Genomic DNA, 25,686 nt, shown 5'->3' on the forward strand with positions numbered 1-25,686 from the left:
CTCTCTCGTTCTCTCTCTCTCTTCTACTAATAATAATCACAGCATTGGAGTAATACACACACACACACACACACACTCGCATGCGAACACAAGTAATTTCTTTTCCCTCCTTCGATTTTTTTTTTACCCTCGTCTAATATCACTTGTGAAAAGACGTTAAACAAAAGAACGAACGAACATGCCTCTGTGTTGGTAATTCACCATCTTGTTTAGTATTTGAGCATGGTTCTTTTGGTTCATGGCAGTTGGGCAAGAAGACATGGAGTTGATTTTGCTATTACAGCTCTCAGCTAGTGTTTCCTGAGGAGCATATCCAGGGAAATGTTATATCATATCATAATGTCCTGTTTTAGCGTCCCAAATTATTGCACTTGTTGGTCAGTTACATTTTTGACTCGCGTAAACAAAGTGAGTCTATGTTTTAACCCGGTGCTCGGTTGTCTGTGTGTGTGTGTGTGTGTCCGTGTGTCTGTGTGTCCGTGGTAAACTTTAACACTGAAATTTTCTCTGCAAATACTTTGTCAGTTGACACCAAATTTGGCATAAAAATAGGAAAAATTCAGTTCTTTCCAGTCATCCTGTTTAAAACAATATTGCACCTATGGGATGGGCACCAAAAAAAATAAAAGAAGAATCCTAATTATATGCAAACTGCATTTACTGTTATATATATATTTTTTGTATTCTCTAAACTTGGCACTTTGACCTCTTATTCTGACACAACAACAAGAGGAGTCATTATTATCATTTTTTGTTCAAACAGGAACTTCTTTTGCTAAGCATGGAATTTTTATTTATTTTGCAAACGTTTTGGTGCAGATAGTAAAAAAGGGAAATTACTCTGTAATTAATGCTAGGGGACTTAATTTATCACAAGTGAGTCTTGAAGGCCTTGCCTCTCTAGTCATGATTTGTGGGACCAAACCGGAAAAAGCAAGATGGTGGCACGCTAGTTTAGTGTCTGAATCCGCATCAAAGTAAAATAACTTACAAAATAACTTGAGAGTCGAAATCCACTGAAAATGGGTTATAACATCCACTAATCAGTGCTAATATCGTTTCATACATGCACAAAATGTGCCGTAAAATAGGTTCCAGAATTTAGGGTGCTAAAATGCAGTTACTGTATCAGAAGAAATGGGCTCGTCACTAGTCTAAAACTTGCGTGCATGGTTGTGACTAGTGGTAACATGTGTGTACATGTACTAGGATATATATATATATATGTGTGTGTGTGTGTGTGTGTGTGTGTGTGGTGTCAGTGCCAGTGTGTGTGTGTGTGTCAGGTCACCCGTGAGCAAGGTGCACACATGCGCTTGTATTTTTACGGCCGCCGGCGTGCGTCACTGAGTGGTGGGGGCGTGGCAGGTTGAGACTCGGAGAGGGGAGACTGTGAGCGGCCGCGGCACTTCGGTGCCGCCGGGAGAGAGATACAAATATTTCAAGAATGTGATTTTACTGGGGCGATAATTATCTAGTGTGCTCTTGTTTGCTGTTGATGATTAAGTAGTGGACACGGCAGTTTTATGTATCCGCCATGACTCACATTTACATTTGTTTAGTGTATCTGTTAAAGTGGACCTGGTAATGGTAAAAGAAGATAGCCTCGGAAGAAATGGCGGGTCTCTGTCGGCATAAGAATTATTTCGAAAAGAATGATACTCAGTGAAGTGATGAAATAAAACGACAGGACAATTTTACGTTGATTCAGTGTTCGTCGAAGATTTGATTGTATGCCAATACAAGCCTTAATTGAGTGGAAGAATGAATGAAGATCTTTCAATTCTGGATATTCAAGTTATCAGTTCCGATAGAAAAGACCATATTGAAAAACTGAATATATGTGGTGATTTCTTTTATAGAAGTATGATTTATGACTAGGGTTTGGATTGTTTTTTCTTGGGAACACGTAAAAATGAGTTCAGCACGGCAGGCACCGAAAAACATTTTAAGACTGCAGTCTACTTCAACTTGAGTTCATTCCTGGGGGGGTGGAGGGGGGGACGGGCCACGGTAACCTTCTCAGGCTCGGACTTGCGGACAAACTTAAAGCCGGAGATCGAGACGCCGCATCGGCGACTCTGTGTGTGTGTGTGTGTGTGTGTGTGACTGATGTGGATACAAAGTCACAAAGATATACAACCAGCCTCGATCGCTCAGTGTCAGCTATCCTTTTGGTGGAAAAGGTGTAACTCAGTGTGTCACAGAATGTGCTTCTGTATGCTCCTGTCATAAACTACCTGGCATGGATTGGTTGGCCCCCGTTTACCTGCCTCATGTTACTTCATGAAAAAGCTGTGATATCAACATCGTGAAAAAGCTGTGATACCTACATCGTGAAAAAGTTGTTATAGCTACTTCGTGAAAAAGTTGTTATACCTACATCGTGAAAAAGCTGTGATACCTACATCGTGAAAAAGTTGTGATAGCTACTTCGTGAAAAAGTTGTCATACCTACATCGTGAAAAAGCTGTGATACCTACATCGTGAAAAAGTTGTTATAGTTACTTCCTGAAAAAGTTGTTATACCTACATCGTGAAAAAGTTGTTATAGCTACTTCATGGAAAAGTTGTTATACCTACTTCATGAAAAAGCTGTGATACCTACATCGTGAAAAAGCTGTTATACTAGTATTTCATGAAAAAGCTGTGATACCTACATCGTGAAAAAGTTGTTATAGCTACTTCATGAAAAAGTTGTTATACCTACATCGTGAAAAAGCTGTGATATCTACATCGTGAAAAAGTTGTTATAGCTACTTCATGGAAAAGTTGTTATACCTGTAAAAAAAAATTGTTTTGTGAGTGTGGTTCAGTTCTATTCCAAGAGAGAGAGAGAGAGGGGAGGATATAGGATCAACTAATCATGCACTCACTCACTCTCTCCTCACACCAATAGCAGGGCCACATGGAGTGGTTTTTATAGAGTGTTTACTTTACAATACAGCACACAGTAAAAAGTTCACCCTACACCTAAAGCAGCACCTATAAGCAGCACACAGCCCAACAGGGATTTCCTTGCTCCTCACATCACTGATCAGTCAGTCACCCTGTGTCAGTCAGTTCTTCTGGGAGACAGCTAAGAACTGGCTGTGCTGACTGGTTTTATCCCTTCCCACAACATACTGTGCATACTAATGCAAGCTACAGCACTCACTCCCCCAACTAGTTGAACTGAAATAACCAATCTTTGCTTGTCCTAGTGACGCTATGTGAATGACTGACAGATTCACTGCTTAATCCCAGTTCGTCCAATTCAACAGATTGATCTGATTCGCTACAATTCAACCCACTTGTCTATACACATTCTATGATGACAAGTTCACCCGTTTACGTCACAAAGAGATTGGGGAGACAGGACAATACAACTCTCGGCATGTTAGCCGGCTTGATCAAAGTCCGCATTAGCATAATTTTCCCTAGTTTACGTTCCGAAGTCCCGCCATCTACGTCGGCTGCGTTCGTGGAAGGGGAGATGGGGAACGACTTGAAAGACAGGCCGCCACACGGGATGTTCTGCTCAGCACGGGGATTGCGGCAGACGTCACATAACCGCACGTGTTTCAACGACTGGGGCGGGTGATGCGGTGTCGTGGACCAAAGGCGCCGACTAGGGAGTGGGGGGTGCGGGAGGGTGGAAGGAGGGAGGGTGGCGCAGGTATCGGCGCGACCTCGAAGACTGGACTTTGGAAAGAGCAGGAAGGGAGATAAGAAGGAGGGGGGTGGGGGGGGCTGAAGGGATGGGGAGGGAAAGGGACAGAGTGTGGGTGGTGGGGGTGACACTGCTGGCACAATATAACATACCTACTTCGTGAAAAAGTTGTTACAGCCTAACAACTTCATGAAAAAGTTGTTATACCTACATTGTGAAAAAGCTGTTATACCTACATCGTGAAAAAGCTGTTATAGCTACTTCATGAAAAAGTTGTTATAGCTACTTCATGAAAAAGTTGTTATACCTACTTCATGAAAAAGCTGTGATACCTACATCGTGAAAAAGCTGTTATACTAGTATTTCATGAAAAAGCTGTGATACCTACATCGTGAAAAAGTTGTTATAGCTACTTCATGAAAAAGTTGTTATACCTACATCGTGAAAAAGCTGTGATACCTACATCGTGAAAAAGTTGTTATAGCTACTTCATGAAAAAGTTGTTAAAGCTACTTCATGAAAAAGTTGTTATACCTACTTCATGAAAAAGCTGTGATACCTACATCGTGAAAAAGCTGTTATAGCTACTTCATGGAAAAGTTGTTATACCTACTTCATGAAAAAGTTGTTACAGCCTAACAACTTCATGAAAAAGTTGTTACAGCCTAACAACTTCATGAAAAAGTTGTTATACCTACATCGTGAAAAAACTGTTATACCTATTTTATGAAAAAGTTTTTATACCTACTTCATGAAAAAGCTGTGCTGTTATACCTACTTCATGATAAAGCTGTTATACCTATTTCATGAAAAAGCTGTTATACCCACATTGTGAAAAAGCTATTATACCTACATCATGAAAAAGCTGTTATACCCACTTCATGAAAAAGTTGTCATACTGACCTTCATCATCAAAAAGCTGCTGTACCCACTTCATGAAAAAGTTGTCATACCTACATCGTGAAAAAGCTGTTATACCCACTTCATGAAAAAGTTGTCATACCTACATCGTGAAAAAGCTGTTATACCCACTTCATGAAAAAGTTGTCATACCTACATCATGAAAAAGCTGTCACAGTCAGTTGTTATACCTACTTCATGAAAAAGTTGTTATAACTACTTCTTCGTGAAAAAGCCGTTATACCTACATCATGAAAACGTTGTCATACCTACATCACCATGAAAAAGTTGTTATACCTACATCGTGAAAAAGTTTGTTATGCCTCGTTTCGTTTATTTATCTACAGTCTGTTCATCCAAGATGATGATATTAGAATAAATTTGTTATGCCTACATCGTGAAAAAGCTGTTATACCTACATCGTGAAAACGTTTGTTATGCCTACATCGTGAAAAAGTTGTTATACCTACATCAGTCGTGAAAAAGTTGTTATACCTACATCAGTCGTCAAAAAGTTGTTATACCTACATCGTGAAAAAGTTGTTATACCTACATCAGTCGTGAAAAAGTTGTTATACCTACATCAGTCGTGAAAAAGTTATACCTACCTCGTGAAAAAGCTGTTATACCTCAGTACATCGTGAAAAACTGAGCTGTTGTACCTACTACTTCGTGAAAAAGCAGTTGTTATACCTACATCGTGAAAAAGCTGTTATACCTACATCGTGAAAAACTGGGTTGTTATACCTACTATTACTTCGTGAAAAAGTTGAGGACGGTTTGACTATCGCCGGTTATATGACTCAGTGAGAAATCATCAAAACGCATAGCAACCAGACCAGTGGCCGCATTCGCGCACATGCGTGTGTGTGTGTGTGTGTGTGTGTGTGTGTGTGTGTGTGTGCGCGCGCCAAGTGTGTGTGTGTGTGTGTGTGTGTGTGTGTGTGTGTGCTGCCGCAGGCCGGGCTTATCAGTTATTGTCCTGTAAGTATGTTGTTGTTTTTTCATTATATTCTTCAATCAACACTGACATGTGTTTTGGGGGAAAGAAAAGAACTTTCTTTGTTAAGATTAAAATCAAACTTGAATGTCCATTGAAAAAAGAAATCATTGTCTACTTCAAAAAACAAAACAAAGCCCAATCCAAAAGTGGGTCTGCCATACTCAGTAAAGTTAAATCAGTCTGTCACGCATGACGTTCAGGCAGTGGGTTGTGAAAAAAATAACAGGTAACGAAGATCAGGAGAGCGGCGGTTGGGGAACTGAGAGGTGAGGGTGTTGGTGAAGGGGCAGGGACAGACGGTTCCCGACACAGCACACCAAACACCATTGATTTGACACACTGATCCCCCCCCCCCCCCCCCCCCCATCCACCCCCCACCCCCCTCCCCAAGGCCAATGCCCACACAGAGCAAGCTTTCAACTCTGTCTCGACACGCCGTCATCCGCAGAGACTGGCTGTGCTTGACTGACATCTCCAAGGAACAAGGGCCGGCGGCCAAACTTACAGCCTCGGAATTTAACGTCTAACTCAACATCCAACGCTGCATTTCAACACACACTGCACACACGCACTGACACACACACACACACACACACACACACACACACACACACACTGACTGTCGATTCGTGAAACCGCAAAAACAGAAAGAAGAGGGGTTGTTTTTTTTTCGGTTGTTGTTCGGGTTTTCTTTAAACAGAAAGGTACTGATGAACAGAGTTAATCCGGCCATCGAAGGTCAAGCTATCTCTCAGTGTAAATTTTACACCCCCTTTACCGGCAACAGCGGCTTTTTCTAGTGAAGGTGCTTCTCCGCCACATGACGGCAACATCCGGACATTCGAAGTAAGTCGACAATCAAGTTCTCTTCGGCTTGACAACTCCCGCTCCCCCCCCCCCCCCCCCGAGTCGTCCATGACTGGGAAGTTGTAAACCCCGTGCGTCACGTGACACAAGCCGCCATTGTTTTTCTCGAAGGGAAAGACCGTGCTGCAGAAACAAAGTAAGTTCTTGAAGTCCAGAAGCAAAGGTAAATGATGCTTCTGATTTGTATTCATTGCATTGTCATAGACCGTATTTGATTGCTGAATCTGAATGCTATTGCATTTGTCAGAACCCAACTACCTGAAATGAATCGCCAAATGCCGAATACATGTGGATGTGTGTGTCAGAACATGGCGCTCAATTTGGCGTCGTCCGACTGTTCAGAATGTTTTCGGATTTTCAGACTGTAAAACTTATCAATAAGTTAACTTGCATTTGTACTTTAATTGACATTACGCTAATGTTGAGTTTGGTATCTTATCTGGAAAATATTTGGGGTTATATCAGTTCAAACCAGAAACAAAACAAACACGCGTGACGCTCCCTCCTCCCCCCCTCCGGCCCCCCTCCCGTGTCTTTGAATGATAGTCATAAACATATCATATCAATATCAAGGCGTGTAGGCGTGAAAGGCCTTTTGCCCGCTTGTAATGGAGAAGAAAAGGAGTCCCCCACAGATCATAATGATAATTTTCCAACGAGTGCGCATTGCTTGTCAGTTCATCACAAAATATCTAGACAGGTTTTGTATTTAAAATTCTGTGCCTGTCAAGATAATTTTTAAAAGTATTCACTATCGTGTCCGACTATTGCCCAAGTTACATCTCCACTCTTTTGGCCCGGAGGGCATTAGCCTTCCTAGCATATCTCGCAAGAACCTTGCCCAACTAGCGTTTAACTAGAAACACGCCTCTGTCTTCATCGACTGATAATGCCAGCGGCACATTTCTTGCACGTTAGTTGGGTGAGGTTCTCAGACAGAGACAGGCTTGGAAGATGCGGGGTTTTTTGGCCGGCGCTGGGCATCGATCCTCGATCGATGTGCAGCAACATTGTGCAGCGAACAGCTCGTTATCGGTCCCGAACAATTAACAGATGTAACGTTCAATATATTTGTCAAATCTCCCACCAACGAACTTTCACTTCTTTTTTTTCTCAAAGTAGCTGGGTGTCGATCCTCAGGATGATCCTCGATTGATCCTCGATGACGATGGATGCAAACTTCATAGAGATCCTGGTGAAAGTGCCATTGAACGACATCGGTAATGGTTACACACGATAATTTTGGTGGAGTTCATTGGTGAATAAAAAATAAAAAAAATTTAAATAGTGGGAGTTCGTTGGTCATTCTGGTGGCAAATATAGTCAGGATGAGGTGTTGAGGGTCACGTGACCCATCTGTAAATGAAGCCATTGTAGTGAAAAGTTCATGCGGGACAGCAGCGAAAGCAAACTCGAGAAACATGAAAGGTTTGCATACTTTCATTGTCCAAGAATTGAACGTTGCATGTGTTTATTGTTCGGGACTGATGTCGAGCTGTTTGTTGCATATCGATTGAGGATGATGTCCAGCACCAGCCATTGTTTAAATTTACTGACGAACTCCCACTAAAATAATCGTATGAAACGATTACCGATGGCAATCAATGACAGTTTCATCGGGATTTCAGTAAAGCACAGAGCTTCGTATCGATCGAGGATTGATGCCCAGCTACTTCATTTTTCTTTCCACCTTGTGGCAAGAGTGTCAAGGTGTTCACTTATTAGTGAAGGCTTAAGTAGTAAGTATCCTTCAGAGCAACTTTCACTTTGTTGTGAGGTAAAGATAGAATCTGCTTCCCACTTTATGCCTGTTCGTTTGTGGGCCGGCGCTGGGCATCAGTCCTCGATCAGTGTGCAGCGAACAGCTCGACATCGGTCCCGAATAATTAACAGATGTAACATTCAAATATCAGTCCATGAAAGTCTGTGCAGACCTTTCTTGACTCTGGAGTTTTCTTTCGCTTCTGTCCTTTTCACTATAACTGAAAGAACCCGCATACAGAGGCCAACCAGAAATCAAACTTTTGATCCACAGATAGGTCATGTGACCCTCGGCACCTCCTGACTGTATTTGCCAAATCTTTCACCAAAAATACCAACAAACTCCCACCAAAATTATATATAATGATTAATGACGAGATTCATGGTCTTAGTGGAATGCCACAAGATCTGGCCTTCCACAGAGATGGTTCCATCACTCTTCGTTTCCTTCCAGTTTCTGGCTAAGAACCAAAACCCTGAGGTCCCTTCCCCCTCTCTGAGTATCAGACCTTTGTCTGATATTCTTGCCCAAGATGATGAGGATAGGCATCTCTGCCTTGTTCGGTGTCTCAAATACTATTGGGATAGGTCTCGCCATAGGCGTTCTTCTCTGAGGCGTCTTCTCATCTCCCTCAATGAGAATTACAAGAAAGACATCGCTGCAGGCACCATTTCCCACTGGGTTTCCCAAGTCATTTGTAGAGCCTACTCTCGTGCACACAGGGATATCAGCTGTCTTAATCCCAGAGCACACGAAGTGTGGGCCATAGCTACTTCGGCTGCTTTCCAGCACTCAGTGCCACTGCTGCTTGTCTTGGAGGCAGCCTTCTGGCGGTCTGAGAATCCCTTCATCAACTTCTACCTCAGGGATTTCCTTATGACCAGGGCTGACGGTTCCAAGGGGATTTCTTTGTCGCGGCTAACACTGCCATCTCGGTTACAAGGGCTCCCCATACGAACCAGTAGGCGTTGCCCTCCTCCATTTGCTTTAAATTCTGTATCAGTTAGACATGGTACAGTATATGACACCAAAAGGATGAGTTTGTATTATACTCCATGTTTGGTGATACATATACTTACCATGTCAAACTCGAATGCCCGCCCGTCCGTCCCCGCGTCTCCGCCGTGGTTCTCATGGGGCATTTTCTTCGATGGCCACGGAATGATTCAGCGCTTATAGCTTTTAGAGGCAATTGATTGGCTAAGAGCGGATCGGGAAAGACGGCTCGTCTTTTCACTGTTAGCCACACAAAATTTGGCCAAGCAGAGCAAACCGATAGGCCTAGTTTGCATCAGTTTGACATGGTAAGTATATGTATCACCAAACATGGAGTTTAATACAAACTCCTCCTTTTCGTCTGGATCTCAGTGAAGTACAGAGCTTTGTATCGATCAAGGATCAGCGTCCAGCTACTTCGTTCTTTGTGCATGCATGTACTTCTCACCTTTGCCCCTCACTCCCTTGCCACTAACACACGAGTGTGTTTGTGAATAAGAAGCAAGTCTCTGGTTGACTGTTCACACCTGTCCATTTTTGGAAATTGTCTACCTCTTACTCTGTCTTCTTAGTCGCAAGCTTTTTTTGACTATCCCTTGCAAGATGATCATTGCTGGTCCTGCTGAGTAGGGAACATGTACACACCACTTCATTGTTAGTTTACTTCGCAAATGTGAGATACCATGAGGTCCTGTTGCTTGTTGGAGATATTAGCCAAATGTCGGCCCAGTCTTCTTGTATGCAGCAGCTATTTTTATATTGTGAGAGTTGGTCTTGAAACCCTTTACTTTATTTTGCTTTTGTCATTCAACTGTGCTCCTGAGAATTGATTGGGCTTCAAATTAGTTACATTAGAATGGTTTCCATTTTCCTACTTATGAACTGCAAGCAAAGGGAACTTCCTTTTACAGTATTCCGGACTTTGTGAACACTTGTCAATTTGAAAGAATAACCAGTTGATTTCAGTGTATTTTTTTATTTTTACCACAGTAAAATGATGGGGAAAACTGCCTAGGCTGTAAACTTCACAGCGTTGAATGGGTTAAAGGGGGTGGGGGAACCTGATTACTAAAGTGACTTTACCAAGAAGGAATTGGTGTTTATGGATTAGGGATTTTGCATTGTGTCTGTTCTGGTTTGGAATACAGTTTTGTTGAATGGGAGTCTTTTGAGTTTGCACTTTTTTGTGATATGCCAATCAATTTATCTGTTCACGCTTTCAGGGCTGATACTATAATAGTGTTGCATTTGACCATGTTAGTTGGTGTTGGATAGTTCAATGCTAGATCTGTAGAGTGCTACGTTGGCGACTCAATTTTTTACTAGTGCAACAGGCTTGGGCTTGTTGGATTTGTAGGACATGTCTAATTACATGTCTGAACTGTAAATTTTTTCTGCTTTCAGATGTCAGCTGATGATGAAAATGGCATTGATCAGCCATCTCAGGAGAAACAAGGAGACAGCAGTCTGGAAGGAGAGAACCTTGAAAATTTCAACAAGCTGACAGAATATGGAATTAGCAAGACCGTTGCAAAGGAACTGATCAAGATCTACGGAACAGGTATTAAAGTGATGTCATAACTGAATTTGTCTACTACTTTCGACGGGCGCAATAGCCGAGTGGTTAAAGCGTTGGACTGTCAATCTGAGGTCCTGGGTTCGAATCACGGTGACGGCGCCTGGTGGGTAAAGGTGGAGATTTTTATGATCTCCCATGTCAACATATGTGCAGACCTGCTAGTGCCTGAAACCCCTTCGTGTGTATATGCAAGCAGAAGATCAAATACGCACATTAAAGATACTGTAATCCATGTCAGTGTTTGGTGGGTTATGGAAACAAGAACATACCCAGCATGCACACCCCCGAAAACGGAGTATGGCTGCCTACATGGCGGGGTAAAAACGGTCATACATGTTAAAGCCCACTCATGTGCATACGAGTGAATGTGGGAGTTGCAGCCCACGAACGCAGAAGAAGTCTACTATCTAATCGCTGTATTTTCTTGATTGGTGAGCCATCAAAAATAAAACTTCTATCTGTTGAAGAGGTGGCTTCACTGTGTCATTTGTTTCCATGCAAAAGTGACTTGATTGGTTCACTGACTCCAACCATGAGGATTTACAGTTTGTGTTAAAGACCAATTTAAAAAAAAAAAAGAAAAAAAAAAGATTAATTAATTAATTAATTAATTAAAAAAACAATGTAAAAATAAAAAGAGGTTTGTCTTCAGCTTTTCCTTTTCGGGTTCTGATGGGAAAATGACAGCTCCACATCGATTTTTCATCACAGAAATAAACATAATGCCAGGCCATAAACACAGCTGTAAGTTTGCATAAGTATATTTTTTATGTTGCCCTAACTTATGAATAAAAATCTAATGCAAAATTTCTCAGCAAGTTTCAGAAAATAATTCTGTGTTGGCCTACATCCAAATTTTAAATTCACTCTGTCAGTGAAAAGGACGGAGGTGGACCAATCCTGACCATATACCCTTCATGTAGGGTCTAAGTTTAGCAGCCGCCTTCAGTCTAAGTAAACACGCGACAATGAAAACCCTGCCGGCCAGTTCACGGGGCATCTGGCCGCTGATGTCTGGAATTCAGTTTGTGCAAGAAAGAATGAGTGTGCAAGAAAGAGGCAGAGAATGAGCGAGCGAGTGTGTGTGTGATAGCCAGGGACAGACATACGAAGAACATGTATTAAACTTATTAAAATTAATATATATAAAAAGTGGCATTCATCATTTGAAGTTGAGAAATCCGCAAGATCAGTCAAAAAGAAAAAAAAAAAGTAAACTATAGTACTGTCTCGCGAAAAAAAGAAGAAAAAAAAGACGCACGAAAAAACATATCTTGTGGTATTCAGCTTTTCATTTGAAGTAATCTACTAGCATTTTATAATTGGACCGGAAAGGGGAAAAAAATGTATGTTTGCCAGAAAAAAGTTTCAGTTAAACTACAGGTATTGCAGAATCGACAGGCAACATAATATGGCAATATTGCTTTTCTCAAATCAACACAGAGAGAGGGTGGGGCACAGAAGCTCGAGTTATGACCGTTGTTTGAACTGGTATGAGGCGTAGTGTGTGTGGGTGAGAGTAAACAGTGGTACTGGGACACTGCTGCTCAGTGTAAACGAGATCAACAGACCAGACTCCTTTCCCAAATCTTGCACTGTTGCAGCCAGAAATAGGTTCCCTTGACTCATGACAGCCTGTCAATGAAGCGACAGCAGGAGTGGTCAAGCAAAAAACTGTCCAACCGCAAGCCAGCATTTTGATTAGTATTCCAGGGATTTTTCTGTATTGCTTTGTGGGTCTTTAATGACTTTAATAAAGGATGTCGATATTTTGACTGGGCCTGGCTTGATATTTTCAGATTGGCAATTTGACATAAACAGTTGATGTTGATGCGGGTTGCAAAGTATTGTGTCTGTGGTGTGATGACATTGGCTATGCAAACAGGGAATAGTCTGCTCTACTTGATCATATCCAAACAAAATACACCGAGTATGCAAGAATATGAAGCAGCAACTACTATGCCATACCAGAAATTTTTGAAGGCAGTAGTGGCTTTTTACTATAAACGGCAACAGATGACAAAGCATATAGAATAGAATACAATTTTGTGAGTATTTAATGTGTGGGTAGATTTTTTATAGTTCCCTGTTTGTTTTTTTATTGTTCTTGTTCCATTCCCTCTTACATTGCTGAAACCTAAACCCTACATGAGAACAGATCAACATTGAGATTGAATTATCCCCCCAAAAAATATTTTTTATTTATTTTTTTAATTTAATAATAAATGGCCTTAGTTTTGACAGTCTTTTGAGGTATTCTGTGTGGACAGTAACCTGGGGAAACATCTGCTAATTTTTATGCAGATATTAAAACAATAATCCACTTGTCAGTTGTGTTTTTTACATTTGATTTTAATGTTTTCCTTTTTGGTTCAGTGGCTTCTGTGGGAGCCAGTGAAATAAATGTTCTTTGACAATTTCCTCCCCAGGTAAATTGAGTCATTCAGACTTGGACGAGAGAGCTCTTGATGCATTGAAAGAATACAACCCCAATGACGCCATTTTGGTGTTGAAAGAGTTTTGCACCAAGAACTTGGAACACGTCACCAACAAGAGTGCGTACCTCTGTGGCCAGATGAAGAGCTTCAAATCCAAAAGTAAAAGTGGAGCATCTGGTCAGGCAAAAGGTCCAGATCCAGCAAAGCTTCAGGTATGGTGTCACGAATTTTCAGTATTCCGAGATAATCTTGAACCATTACTTTTCTGAGGATGAAATTCTGCCGGAAAAAGAGGGCGCTAGTCAGGGGGGCAGAGGAGAGGTTACTTCTGGAAGGTTATTGGTCATAGCTACTTTCGTTTTCTCCGCATAGGCGGATAGTAGTTTGCACAGGACAGGAATGTCAGACCCCTGCCGGAGTCTGCACTAGTGGGTCACAGTATGTTATTTAAACGTAAGTTTAGGTAGAAAATTTCCTTTTTGGTGTTGCTTTTGAAAAGGGTGTTTTTGTAAAAATCTCTGTGTGTAGTATTTTTCACCATCAATATCCATGCCATCATTTATTATTTCAGACTTGTTAGATTCTTATCTGGAAACAAGTCCACTTTCTTTTATCTTTATTCTAGAAGGCTGATGAAGCAAATTTGTTTTCATTTATCAGTTGTCTGAATTCAAGACTTTAAACAGTCAATTCAGCTTCCTCTTGATTTCAGTGCATTCAGATAAATTAAGGTATGATAATGTTACATTGCAGGAGATCTTGGACAGGACTGGCTACAGCCTAGATGTGACAACAGGACAGAGGAAATATGGTGGACCTCCACCAGACTGGGGGGACCAGCCAACCCCTGGATCAGGACATGAGGTATGTGAATAATAGAACTTACAACACTGCTACCTCCTTTCTGTTCCAATGAAAGTTTCTTGTAACATGCATGCCATTATAGTACATCCAGCTGGCATCATAAGATGAAGGAAATGGCTGAACAAGATCTCAGCATGTTTTGTACTGTTAATATTGCTTTAGTACTATGTCCGCCCATATTCATTAACTCTTGGATGCACTGGGGAATTGGATATTCAGGCTTAGTTTCTGTTTTTGAGGGTATCCTCTCTCTCTCCCTCTCCCTCTCTCTCTCTCTCTCTCTCTGATTTTGTGTCAGTATATGTTTCGCCAAGGCTAGAACCTCTGACGAGCTTCTCAGAAAGTGTTACAAAATGTACATGTATCTGGGGTTTTCATGTCTGAATTGTCAGTACACAACATTATCTGAAATTAATAGAACATGAACTCTTTTTTCCTTGAAAGGTTTTCTGTGGGAAGATCCCAAGGGAGTTGTTTGAAGATGAACTGGTTCCACTGTTCGAAAAGTGTGGTAAGATCTGGGACTTGCGCCTCATGATGGACCCTGTCTCTGGCCTCAACAGAGGTTATTGCTTCGTCACATTCTGTGAGAAGGAAGGAGCAACTGAGGCTGTGAAACAGGTGAATGTTGCATACTTGTCATGTATTCTGCTTGATTTAGTGCTATCTTGCTTTATTGGTTGGTTGGTGCTTTTGAGGGGTAAAAAAAGATTTTGTTAAAAAAAACCCAAAAAAAAACAGAAATGCGTTATTGTAAAATTGTAAGATGAATTTATCAATGTGTGTTATTTTTATTTTAGTTCATAATATTGATGCGGTTTACTCATGTTAGTAGATTCCACTGAATACAGGTACCATGTTCTGAGAATTATGTAGCAAATCAGATTTTACAAGATATATGAAAGCACTGTCTTTTATTTTTTTTACATAGCTGGATATTGAACTGTTGTACCATATCAGGAGCGTGCCATTACTGCTGTACAAAAAGTTTGTATTCTGTGTGTAATGGAAATGAAGGCTTGAGATGTGTGTGATTGCTTTTTGAAGTGAATGAAGCCTGTTGTGATGTTGATGTCTACATTCATAGGATTAGCTTCAGCAGTGTTTTGAACGTGTGTGTGTATGTGTGCACCTGGTAAGATCAAATGAAAAACACTCGATTGATTGACTTTTTCTTTTTGTCACACAGTTCCGGTGCACATCATCGGCAAAGTTCTCACCTTCCTGCATATACAAACTGCTAAGTGTTTTACTGTTATGTTTTATAGACTTTTTCAGTGTTTTGGCCATGTTCAAATTTCCTTTTTCAGACCTGAAAACAAAATTTTTCAAAAAAACTTATTATTTTCTTTCAGCTTGACGGTTACGAAATCAGAAAGGCGAAGAAGTTGAAGATAAATATTTCCATTGCCAACTTGAGATTATTTGTGGGCAATATTCCAAAAAACAAAACGAAGGACGAGATAAAAGAAGAGTTCGGTAAAAGAACAGGTATTATTTTGACAGATCATTCTGTCTTTTCTTGTTTTTACAGTTTATTGAAAAGTTGTAGAAAAAAAACAATAACAGTGATGTCACCATAACATCTTTTATGTTGGGATGATGCCATTTTGGTTAAATGAATTGTTTCTTTCTTGAAATAATGCACATCCCAGCAGAATTGAGGAATTGTTTGTGAAATTTGTTGAAAATATTGTGGAATTCCAAAATTTCTGTACATATTTCTTTGTAGAAAAGAAAATTAAAAGAAAAGAAGAAGAAAAAAAACACCCAAAAAATTAAACGAAGGAAAGAGTTATGCAGTACAGTACAAAGGAATGCTTGAAATCTTTTGAGATATTTCTGATACTTGTCTATTTTGAATTGTTGTGGTTTCAGGATTGACGACTTAGTGGAATGTTGCCAACTCCTGTAGGAATTAACAATGTATCATCAACTAAAACCAGAATGATAAACATTTGCAGAAGGGTTGAAAGATGTGATCATCTACGGATCAGCTGACAACCCCAAGTTGAAGAACCGAGGTTTTGCCTTTTTGGAGTTCGACAATCACAAAAATGCCTCTGCTGCCAAGAGGAAACTGTCGACAGGGCGAGTCAAGGTCTGGCAGTGTGACATCATTGTCGACTGGGCTGACCCACAGGAGGAACCAGATGAAGACACCATGTCCAAGGTTCGTGTTTACGTATCAAACAAGTGCCAATTAATAGCTGTTCGTTTCATATAGCTTACTTTTCCACTTATTACCAGTTAACTCTGCCTACCTCACTACTTCGTGCTATATTACTGAGAATGACTAACCAAAGGCAAGAAACTCTAACATACACTAACCACAAAGAAATGTGAACACAGGTTTTTTTAGTTGTTTTTTTTAACACACCATTTACAGAAATTTTAAAGACACTTCTTCACACAAATCCACTTCTTCTTCTTCTACTTCTTCTGTTTGATGTGAACTGGTACAGGTGAAACAAAAACAGCAGATCCACTCAGAGAAAAATGCAGTTCACTGTGTGTGTGTGTTTTTTTTTTTTAATTTTTATATATTTTTTTTAATTGAAACATTTGGACGTAGCCAGAAATACTGTTGAAGCAAGTTCCCTTTGCTTGCTTTTTATGCACATGCAGGAACATGTAAATGTTTTTGATGAACAATTTTCAATCCCCAAGCAATGATTTGGCGCAGGGCTTGAGTTGAGCCACAGAAAGTCATGGATAAAGGGCATATTGTTATTTTCAAAGTTTAGAGTACAAACAAAATTGTCGTTGTTTTATATTCTGTGCACACTATTTTGTTTATTTTTGTTGTGAACAAGAAGAGAGGGGGAAAAAAAAGTGTACAACAGTGATGTACGTGAAATTGAAAGCGTCAGATATTTAGAAAGATGCTTCTTGCAAATACAGTGAAAGAGAATCCACGAACTTACTTAACAGTGAATTTAGCGGCCTTTTATTATTGTTGAATATATAAAAATGTTTTTAAATACCAGTATTTGAATATGTATTTCATCTTTGATATCAGCAAGAAGACCAATCACTGGATCAAGATCCATATCAGATTTGTCTCCCATTGAAATTTCTTGAAATGTATCCCTCAAAATCACTCTTTCATTACTAATTTTAAAAAAAAAAAGAAAGAATTTCAAAAGTTGCATGGTTTCTTTATCCGGTGTTTTGACAAAACAATCCTTATGAAAAGAAGCTAAATTTTGATAATTCACAGCAGCAGAACTCTACCAACGAAATATGCGACAAAGTTCAAAATGGCGTTTGGAAACAAATCTACAAAGATAGTTATGTTATATTTGCTAGTATCTGTAAGTTGGGTTTTGGAAACACAAACATTTCCCCAAAACAAAATATAGCTTCCCCCAAAATGAAACACATTTGCTCAAATACCAAAATATAAACAGTTAAGCACTGCAGGTAAAAGTGCGATTGTACATGCAAATATTGATCAAATCTTGATTTGACTCGAAAGGACCACACTCTTGTATAACATTCAAGAAAGGAAACAGGTAAGTTGCCCAGGGACACTGAAGGATATCTAAGATTTGGGTGTGTGCCGAATGGAAGAGACTGCAACTGTGCTGAACACTCAATTCAGTCTTTCTCGGGGCAGCTTTTTTTGGCAGTATGCTTCATGATGCAGATGATGATTAGGCCCGTTGCCCAAGGGGCGTCCGCGTCGGCCGCACATCAGTTTTTGATGCCTTGCTTCATTGTCGCGCAGATGCTTGAAACCTGTCGCGAGGTATGTCGCTCACACACACGCGACAAACCTCCTCAGGCATCACGCATCATGTTCCATATTTGGAAAGTCACATGCTGTCACGCCCTGACGATAATTTATTATTTATACCTCTGCCTTCTTAGAAGGTTGGACTCTTGGGTACTCTAATACCTGTATAATCCAGTTAACAAGTATTAAACTGTCACTTAAGTGTCTCCAGGAATGAAATGTCATGGTCATAAAGATGTATTTTCCTAGCTTCTGATAGTAATCAGTAATATGAACAAAACATGCTCATTTGATAGAAATGATAATGTGCTTGTGCTTGCTTGTAATTGTAAATGCATGTCAGCTGTTGAACAATCAAAGATTATTTACATAAACTGGCTTTTGAATAATTGTGTACATGTCAACAAAATGAATAATTTTGGCTTTGAATGTTCGCTTTCATTTCAGGTCAAGGTGTTGTATGTCCGCAACCTCACCTCAGATGTTACGGAAGATCAGCTCAAAGAAAAATTTGGATCCTTCGGAAAAGTGGAGCGAGTGAAAAAAATCAAGGACTACGGGTTTGTGCATTTTGAAGAGAGAGATGATGCCATCACAGCAATGGAGACGCTCAATGGAGAAGTGAGATCATTTTCCTCAATTAACACTTTCGATTTACAGACACAGGGATTAAAGTAGTTGAACAAGAGTAAACCTAAGCACATCACAGTGTACTGTCTTTATTTCTTTATGTATTATCTCAAGACTCTATTAGCTGCAGATAGAAGAATTTTACCATCATGCCATAATAATTTCCATGTTTTCAAAATATTGTTACTAAACCTGAGTTACCTGTTTCTCTCTCTCTCTCTCTCTCTCTCTCTCTCTCTCTCTGCGTTTTGCGTAAAATAAAAGTGATTCAGAAAAGTTTTGGTTTTTTTCTTTCTCTTTTAAGATCTTGAAAGGATTCAGGAACATGAGCGCAAAGAAATTGGGTTTGAAGATGTTGAATTTCTACCCAGGTTAGGAAATTTGCATTTCATTGTTTTCCTTCTTGCAAATTCATCAACTTTGTGAGGTAGACTCAACACTGTTCTTTGTTTTTAAAAAAAATTGTTGATTGGCTAACAATTCGGTATATGTGAATATTGAAATGAAGATGACAAGTGAAGAATACATAGATAAGTGACACAGTTTATAGCCCTTTGCCCATCTTTGAGATTAAAGTGTGAAGCACTGTGAATCTGGATATCTCTTTTTTGTTGATGCTTCCGAGTTCATGTTATTGGTATTCCCCTTTTACCCAGCCCTCTTCATTAAACTTGACTTTTTAAATACTATTGCAGAAAATCGGCAGCCTGGCAATAGACATCTCTTTGGCGAAGCCCCCAACTGAAAATAAAAAGAAAGAACAAAGGAAACAGCGTGACCAGGAGAGGCGCACACTGTTGAGAGAGGGTTACGCGGCGTAAGTAACAAGTATTTGCGTGTGTGTTGGCTGTGTGTATGAATTTGTGAAACTCTCAAAAGTGGTAAATTAGATGCATTGAAATGTGGGTTTTTAAAGAGCTCAGGACTTAATATATTTCAGAACTTTACAAAGTTTTCCAGTTCCTGCAGTACCCCATGTAAACACTTTTTTCCCCTTTCTCTCTAGAACGTTTTGGAAAACAAAGCAGTAAGGTGTAGATACTATATGAGGTGACCACTGTCAAATTTTGAATTGCTTGATAATGATTTAAATGATCTACAGTTTTCTGATATGACTTCATCTCACATTTTGCATCTGGTATGCATACTATTATGCCACTTACTTTGAATATTGGCAAGACGACACTTTGCTTGATTGCACTGACTTGTTTTCTCTGTATGGCTTTGACAGGGTTGATAGACCTGTTAATTCTCTCTCTGACTCTCATTTTATTTTATTTATGTATTTATTTATTTTTATTTTCAGTGAATATGTTCTGTTACTCTGTACAGGTTTTCATCGCATGTTACAAATGTTAATGTTAATTAAATCTAATCAATGTAGTTTTGCCCTTCAGAACTTTATTTTTCTGAAATGTTACTCTTGCTGCAGATGGGATGACTACTATGGCCCTCCACCTATCAGACCACCAATGCCTCCACATGGAATGAGAAGGCTGCCCCCACCACCACTTGGTAAGGTTTTGAATCAAATGAAGTAAAGTGGGAGGGGGGGGGGGGGGGTGCTCAGTTTAAGGCCCAATTTTACCTCTGTTTATGTTTCTACTTTTTTTTTTTTTTTTTTTTTTTTTTTTTTTTTTTTTTTTAAACTGTCATGAAGACTGTCCCTCTTTCTTGGCTCCATCTCCCTGAGGAGGTAAATCTGCAAAAAGAAATGAAGTGGCATCAACAGCCAAGAAATAAATGCTCACATAGTGGTTTTCTGAGTGCAGACAATATTTTCTGTACCATGTCCACATGACAGAATGCATGGTCTGATCAGTCTTTGGTTTTGGAAGTCTGTTTTTAACCAGCTGAAGAATTGGCTGCACTATGTGACAGGTTTTTCAAGGTTGGGTGGGGGGGGTTGACATATGAAGGCCTGTGCAGATTGAAAAGTGGCAACACTGTTCTTTGCCTGTGGGACTTAAAGAGAGTATCTCTTTATGCTCTTTAAAAAAAATATTTAAAAAAAGCAGAAGAATTTGATTATTTCTGATGAACACATTCCCCTTACCCTCCACGTCCCCTGTAAAGCTTGACATGTATTGGCTCATTTTATCTTGATATATATATATATATGTATATAAAATGTATGGATCATTTTCTGCTTTTAGTTAATGGTGTTTTTGTGTGTGATTACAGATGGCTAAGGATAAATGCTTTCACAGGAGCTATTCTTGTCTGATTACAGATTACTATGATGACTACTATGAGGACGACTACTTCTACGGGGGTTATGCTCCTCTGCCACCTCCACCCCCAATGCCCCGCAGCCGAGGCTTGAATGGCCCATACTCTCCCCCTGTAAGTTACTAAAAAACTCCGGCAGTACCAGGGGATCCAGGGCTTTTTGTTATTGTTAGGTGTTGTCCAGCATGCAGTGTTAATGTCTTGTCACCAGTTTACCTTTTTTCCAATGTCAAGTTGTAGTTGCTAGGATTTTAGCTTTATCTACATGTCTTTGCAAGATGTACTATTCCATTACAGATTGCAGTGATTCCCATGTGCTGTGGACAACGTGCGCAGATTTCCAGTTGCACACAATATGCATGTCCAGTAGACAATCCGTTCATCCACTGAAAAAAGAGCACAAACAAATGAAAGCTGCTATGGAAAGGCCTGAATCTATCTTGGAACATCAGACATAGAGCAGCGCAAGGCATTCATGCTTCTTTCAGTGAATCGCAGACTTTTTCTTTAACAAAGCTTTAGCTTCATCCCTTCTGTTTACATATCTGGTCAGACTCAAGATATTCTGGCTTCTGCTTAACAGAGGACTCATGGGATCTTCATTGGTGGCTGTTTACAATGGTGTTTTTAAGGCTCAGGAAAGCAAGAGCTGCAGTTGTGGCACATGTAAGTCCTGGCAAGAAACATTCAGGGTGAGGGGGTGTTTCCTTTTTGTGAGGCAAATATCTGTAAATACAGTCATTTTCAGGCATCAGAATGGTCCACAAATCAGGAAACAAAATTTCAGCATGTGGCAGCTGCAAGAGTTTAGAGTTAGAGTGATAAGGAATATAGTTACTGTGAGACACTACTGAAACTGAAGGTGAATACTGATAAGTGCTGGTATGTATCAATGCCTTTCACCCCTGTAGATGTGGATTGTAGATTTATGATAATGACAGTGAAGTGCTAGAAATGTGTTCCAATTTTCATCAGATTGCACCAATTTTCATCAGACTGCAACATTTTAAATGTAAATTTCAAATTTTTTCTGGGACAACATGCCCCCGGACCCCCACAAAATTTCAGGGATTTTTGATTTTCGTCAGTAGGTGCCCTGATATTTAGTATTTTTAAATGGCTCATTCTGTTTTGGCACACTTGCAAACAAGTGGCAGCACAATCTTCATTGGTATTCATGTCTTCCATCATCCACCAAGATTTAACCCCCACCCCCCCCATTTTACCCCAAAGGGGCTTGGGCAGCCCCTGGACCCCTGGCTTTCTCAGAGGATTAGACAGGGGGGGGTATTCTGATGCCAGCCTCGTTATCAATACACTCTACATTTTCACTAATCTATCATCGTTCTGTAATTCTTATTGCGCAAACAGTTGCCCTGATCTATTTCACAGATTTCAGACAAAATTGTTTTGAGAAGGTTGCTGTTTCTTTTTTGCAATAAGATAATATAGATGATCAGTTATGCACTTACTCACTAAAGTGTTCTGTTCTGATGTCATTTCAAACTCAAACTATTAAGTATTCATGGAATGCACTTGTGCATTATTGTGTTCATGTGTTATTTTGAACTTGAAGTTAGTTTGAGCTGTAGCTGTTTCTTTCCACTGTCCAAACAAGAAATTTCAGTGTTACTTGTGTCCACAATGTGCAGTGAGGTGTTCTGTTGATGTCGTTTCTAATTGGTATTGTTGACTTGTTCTGCAAGTTGTCATCAGTGTGGCTGTGGTAGTGATGCGGAGTAACACTGGTCTGAAATGTCAGCATACCAGTCAGCAGCAGGTTCACTGTTCTGCTCTAGATACCCGGGAAGCTAGTTCGTCTTACGATGTTTGTGGTGTGGTCATCTCCCCTTTTATCTGCATGTTTTTTTAATCTCCCCCCCCCTCATTGTTACACTGGCTGGTTTTGGTGTCTGTGCAGTTTCTTGGTGGAGTTCATAGTTGTGGCTTTCAGAAAACGTTGCAGTGTCTTCTCAGTCTGTTGTCTTCGTTTTGCCCCAGTAGTTTTGCATGTTGTACCTTTTTTTGAATTGTGTCAATTTAATAAATTGAGATTTCAATGAAACTGCTAAATTTATTGTTCTTCAGCAGTAATCTCAGGAACTTGTTCATTAGTTTTGTCCTGGAAAGAGTGAAGCAGGCATGCTAGACCTGGATTCTGCATGTTTATTGTGGATGACATGAAGAGCAAGAAGACAGTTTCGACACACACCCTTCTGTTCCTTGTTTCTGATGGGCAAGAACATTGCCTTCAATACTGTTGACCATGCTGTGGGCTTGTTCTGACAAATAGTACATTCCAAATAGGAAAGCAATACAGCTGTGATAGGGAAGAAGGAAGATCGATTGAGCCTTTGTAAAAAAAAAAAAAAAAAAATCCTTTGCCTTTTTTCCATTCATCATTAGGTCAGGTCATAATATGTGCTCCGAAAACGTGTAAAGAGAAGCGCTGGTATGAGCAAAGATGCTGTTTCCTATGTCGTTGCTGGAAAGCTTAGACAACTTCTGTAATTTATATTGTAGAGCTTTGAAACGTAAGTCAGTGGACCGTTTTTTACATGTTCGGAACTTTAGATTGCTCTTCTCAGTTGTTGATTCTCAGGAAAAGGGTTGGCAAATCTTTGTGTTTTGTCAGTCTTCTCAGTTGTTGATTCTCAGGACTGTTAAAGGGTTGGCAGATCTTTGTTGATGTGTTGTGTCAATCTGTAATAGCTCACTGTGCAGTGCTGCATTGGCGCACTGACCAATTCTTGGGTTTTTGGTTTAGACCTTACTTAAAAGAATCTGTTAGGGGGTTATAAAAGACAAAATTTAATTCCAATGAGCCATTGATAGTTCTGAGGTTGCAGCCATTGGCAGTCACAGCAGTGTGGTGAAGCCATTGGTTTGAAATCTGATGGAAGGCATTCTTTTTGTTTTATTCCAAACCAGTGGAAGAAGGAGAGAGCAATATGACAGTTTGTAAGAATTGGTGTGCTGTTGATTGGCATTTTGCCAAGGCTTTTCTCATGTCCCTGCTAGATCATTTGGCAGCTGTTTTGTCTTCTGCTGTGTTTTTGAAAGATGAATAAGAACAGGCATGAGTGTAGGAGAAGACTTGGGTAGGAAGGCAGGTTTTGACAAGGATATATGGTTGACGCAATTTTAAAAGTTGTATGAATTCTCAAGGCTTGTCCAGTGGTGTCACACGTCAAGTGATACTCTTATTTCTGGCCAGGTTCATAAATCATGAAGCGTGTGTTTAGGTTTTCTTCTTCACCATTGAGGTGGAATTTATTTTATGTCAGGTATTCTATAGATAAAACAAGACTATTTGGATAACTGCATATTTATTGAAAAGTGATAGCTAACACTGGAAGACAGTACAGGAACTGGAGTAACTACAGAATAGGTAACCTTAAAAGAGCCCTGGATTCCCTTACAATATTTGGTTTGTGATTAGTGACCTTTTAGAAAGACTTACTCCTAGGACATAAAATGTCTTAAGATGTTTTTCTCTTTTATTGGCAGCCTATGCGCGTCAGCAGGGCTGGTGGCCCTCCTCCGCGAGGTCCTCCCGTCCACGGCGGGGTGGGAGCACGAGGGGCAGGCGCTAGAGGGCGTGTCCCTCGACCTGCTGCGGGCTCGCTGAGAGGGGGACGTGGCGGCCCGCCCTTCAAGGGACAGCCAGTCCAGCCCAGGGGAGGAAAGAGGAAGGCAGGCAGTGACTTCAGTCAGAGTGTGACGAAACGACGAAGCACACAGGACAACTGGGGCAACCGCCCCATTGCCCAGCAGCCTCTGGACCAGACCGGTTACGGCAGTGGTGGATATGATGACTATTCAGGCAACGATGCACAGTGGTACCAAGATTCCTTCGGTCAGAATTGGGGCTGAAAAACCTGAACCCAAAAGCTTTCAAAAACGTTTTTACCTGGTTTAAATTGTGGCAAAAAGAAAGTTAGAATTTGGAACAGATAAAAATGTTGACAACTTGATGAAGGATCAAAAGAGTTTGGACAGAAAATGTAGGTCAAATTCTCTCCTGGGTTGTACATAGTTCAAACGTTAACGATTTTGTCTTTTGCTCATTTCAATTTTGAAAACATGGAAAGAATTGTACACCTTTATGCGTTTTTGTTTTCTCCTTCATGCAGAAATATTTTCATCAGATTTAAGCAGAGAAATTTGGGTATACATATGTTCCGGACAAGAGAATGGCAAGTGCATACAGACTAAAGAAAGGCCCCACGTAAGACCTTTCCATGTCAGCTGGTATAACTCCCAAGGCAGCCAGTTGATGCAGGCAAATGATTTGCCCTTGCGGTGTCCTGCATCATGGATATGTGCTTTTAAGCACTTAAATCTCATCAGTATCCAGTGTGATCTGTACTTGTTTTGTGGTGAACTAAGTTTGATGAAAATTTTAAAGCTCTGCAAAGGACACTTCTTTTTTTTCTTTTTTAAAAATTTTTTCACTAACCTCTCCCAGTAGCTGTTTTGCGTTCATGTATTTAGCTGCATTTTATTAAATTGTTTTATGTTTCTTTTTTCTTTTTTTTCTTCTTTTTTTTTCCTTTTTTTTTAAACTTGTCCCAGAAATGAACTTTTTTGTGTGGAACTTACGGCTGATCCCCCACCCCCAAAGAAAAACTGTTCAAGTATTTCCATTAGATGACAGGAAGGCTTATGGCCTTTGTATGTGCGCCAGCATTAAATTCAGATAAGATTTGGATGTTCGATTTGGCAGCACATATGTGTATCTGGCGCATGTGTATGTGTTCAATTTTTAAATAATACCACATGAAAAATGATACAATGAGTTTTTATTCGTGTGCATGTGTATATGCTGCTGCCCACAGATACTCCTGTCCACGTTCACATCTGCTCGTTTTTCACTCGCATCGTTTGGTCATGGTCTTCCACAGACCTTGACCGGTGGTACAGATACTGTAAGGCTGTGTGAGAGAGATTATGTGATGTGTTGCTTGTTTGAGAATGGACATGAATGGCATCTCACATTTATCATAATTCATTACTTT

General features: G+C 40.2%; 1 protein-coding gene across 2 annotated transcripts; it reads left to right on the forward strand.

Moving 5' to 3' along the window:
• Positions 1-6,460: 6,460 nt before the first annotated feature.
• LOC143282843 (heterogeneous nuclear ribonucleoprotein Q-like) lies at positions 6,461-25,463 on the forward strand. 2 transcript variants are annotated; one of them, XM_076588671.1, is made up of 12 exons: positions 6,461-6,558; positions 10,585-10,741; positions 13,189-13,409; positions 13,951-14,061; positions 14,506-14,682; positions 15,417-15,552; positions 16,026-16,234; positions 18,251-18,424; positions 19,129-19,250; positions 19,866-19,948; positions 20,667-20,779; positions 24,176-25,463. In XM_076588671.1, exons 2-12 carry the CDS (start codon positions 10,585-10,587, stop codon positions 24,539-24,541), a joined length of 1,869 nt encoding a protein of 622 aa, XP_076444786.1. In that variant the 5' UTR covers positions 6,461-6,558; the 3' UTR covers positions 24,542-25,463. The 2 variants fall into 2 exon arrangements, with proteins under 2 accessions (XP_076444786.1, XP_076444789.1); XM_076588674.1 differs by having other exon boundaries at positions 20,667-20,783; positions 24,176-24,401.
• The last annotated feature ends 223 nt before the right edge of the window (positions 25,464-25,686 follow it).

This window comes from Babylonia areolata, chromosome 6 (genome assembly GCF_041734735.1).
Source record: "Babylonia areolata isolate BAREFJ2019XMU chromosome 6, ASM4173473v1, whole genome shotgun sequence".
Taxonomy (NCBI): Eukaryota; Metazoa; Mollusca; class Gastropoda; order Neogastropoda; family Buccinidae; genus Babylonia; species Babylonia areolata.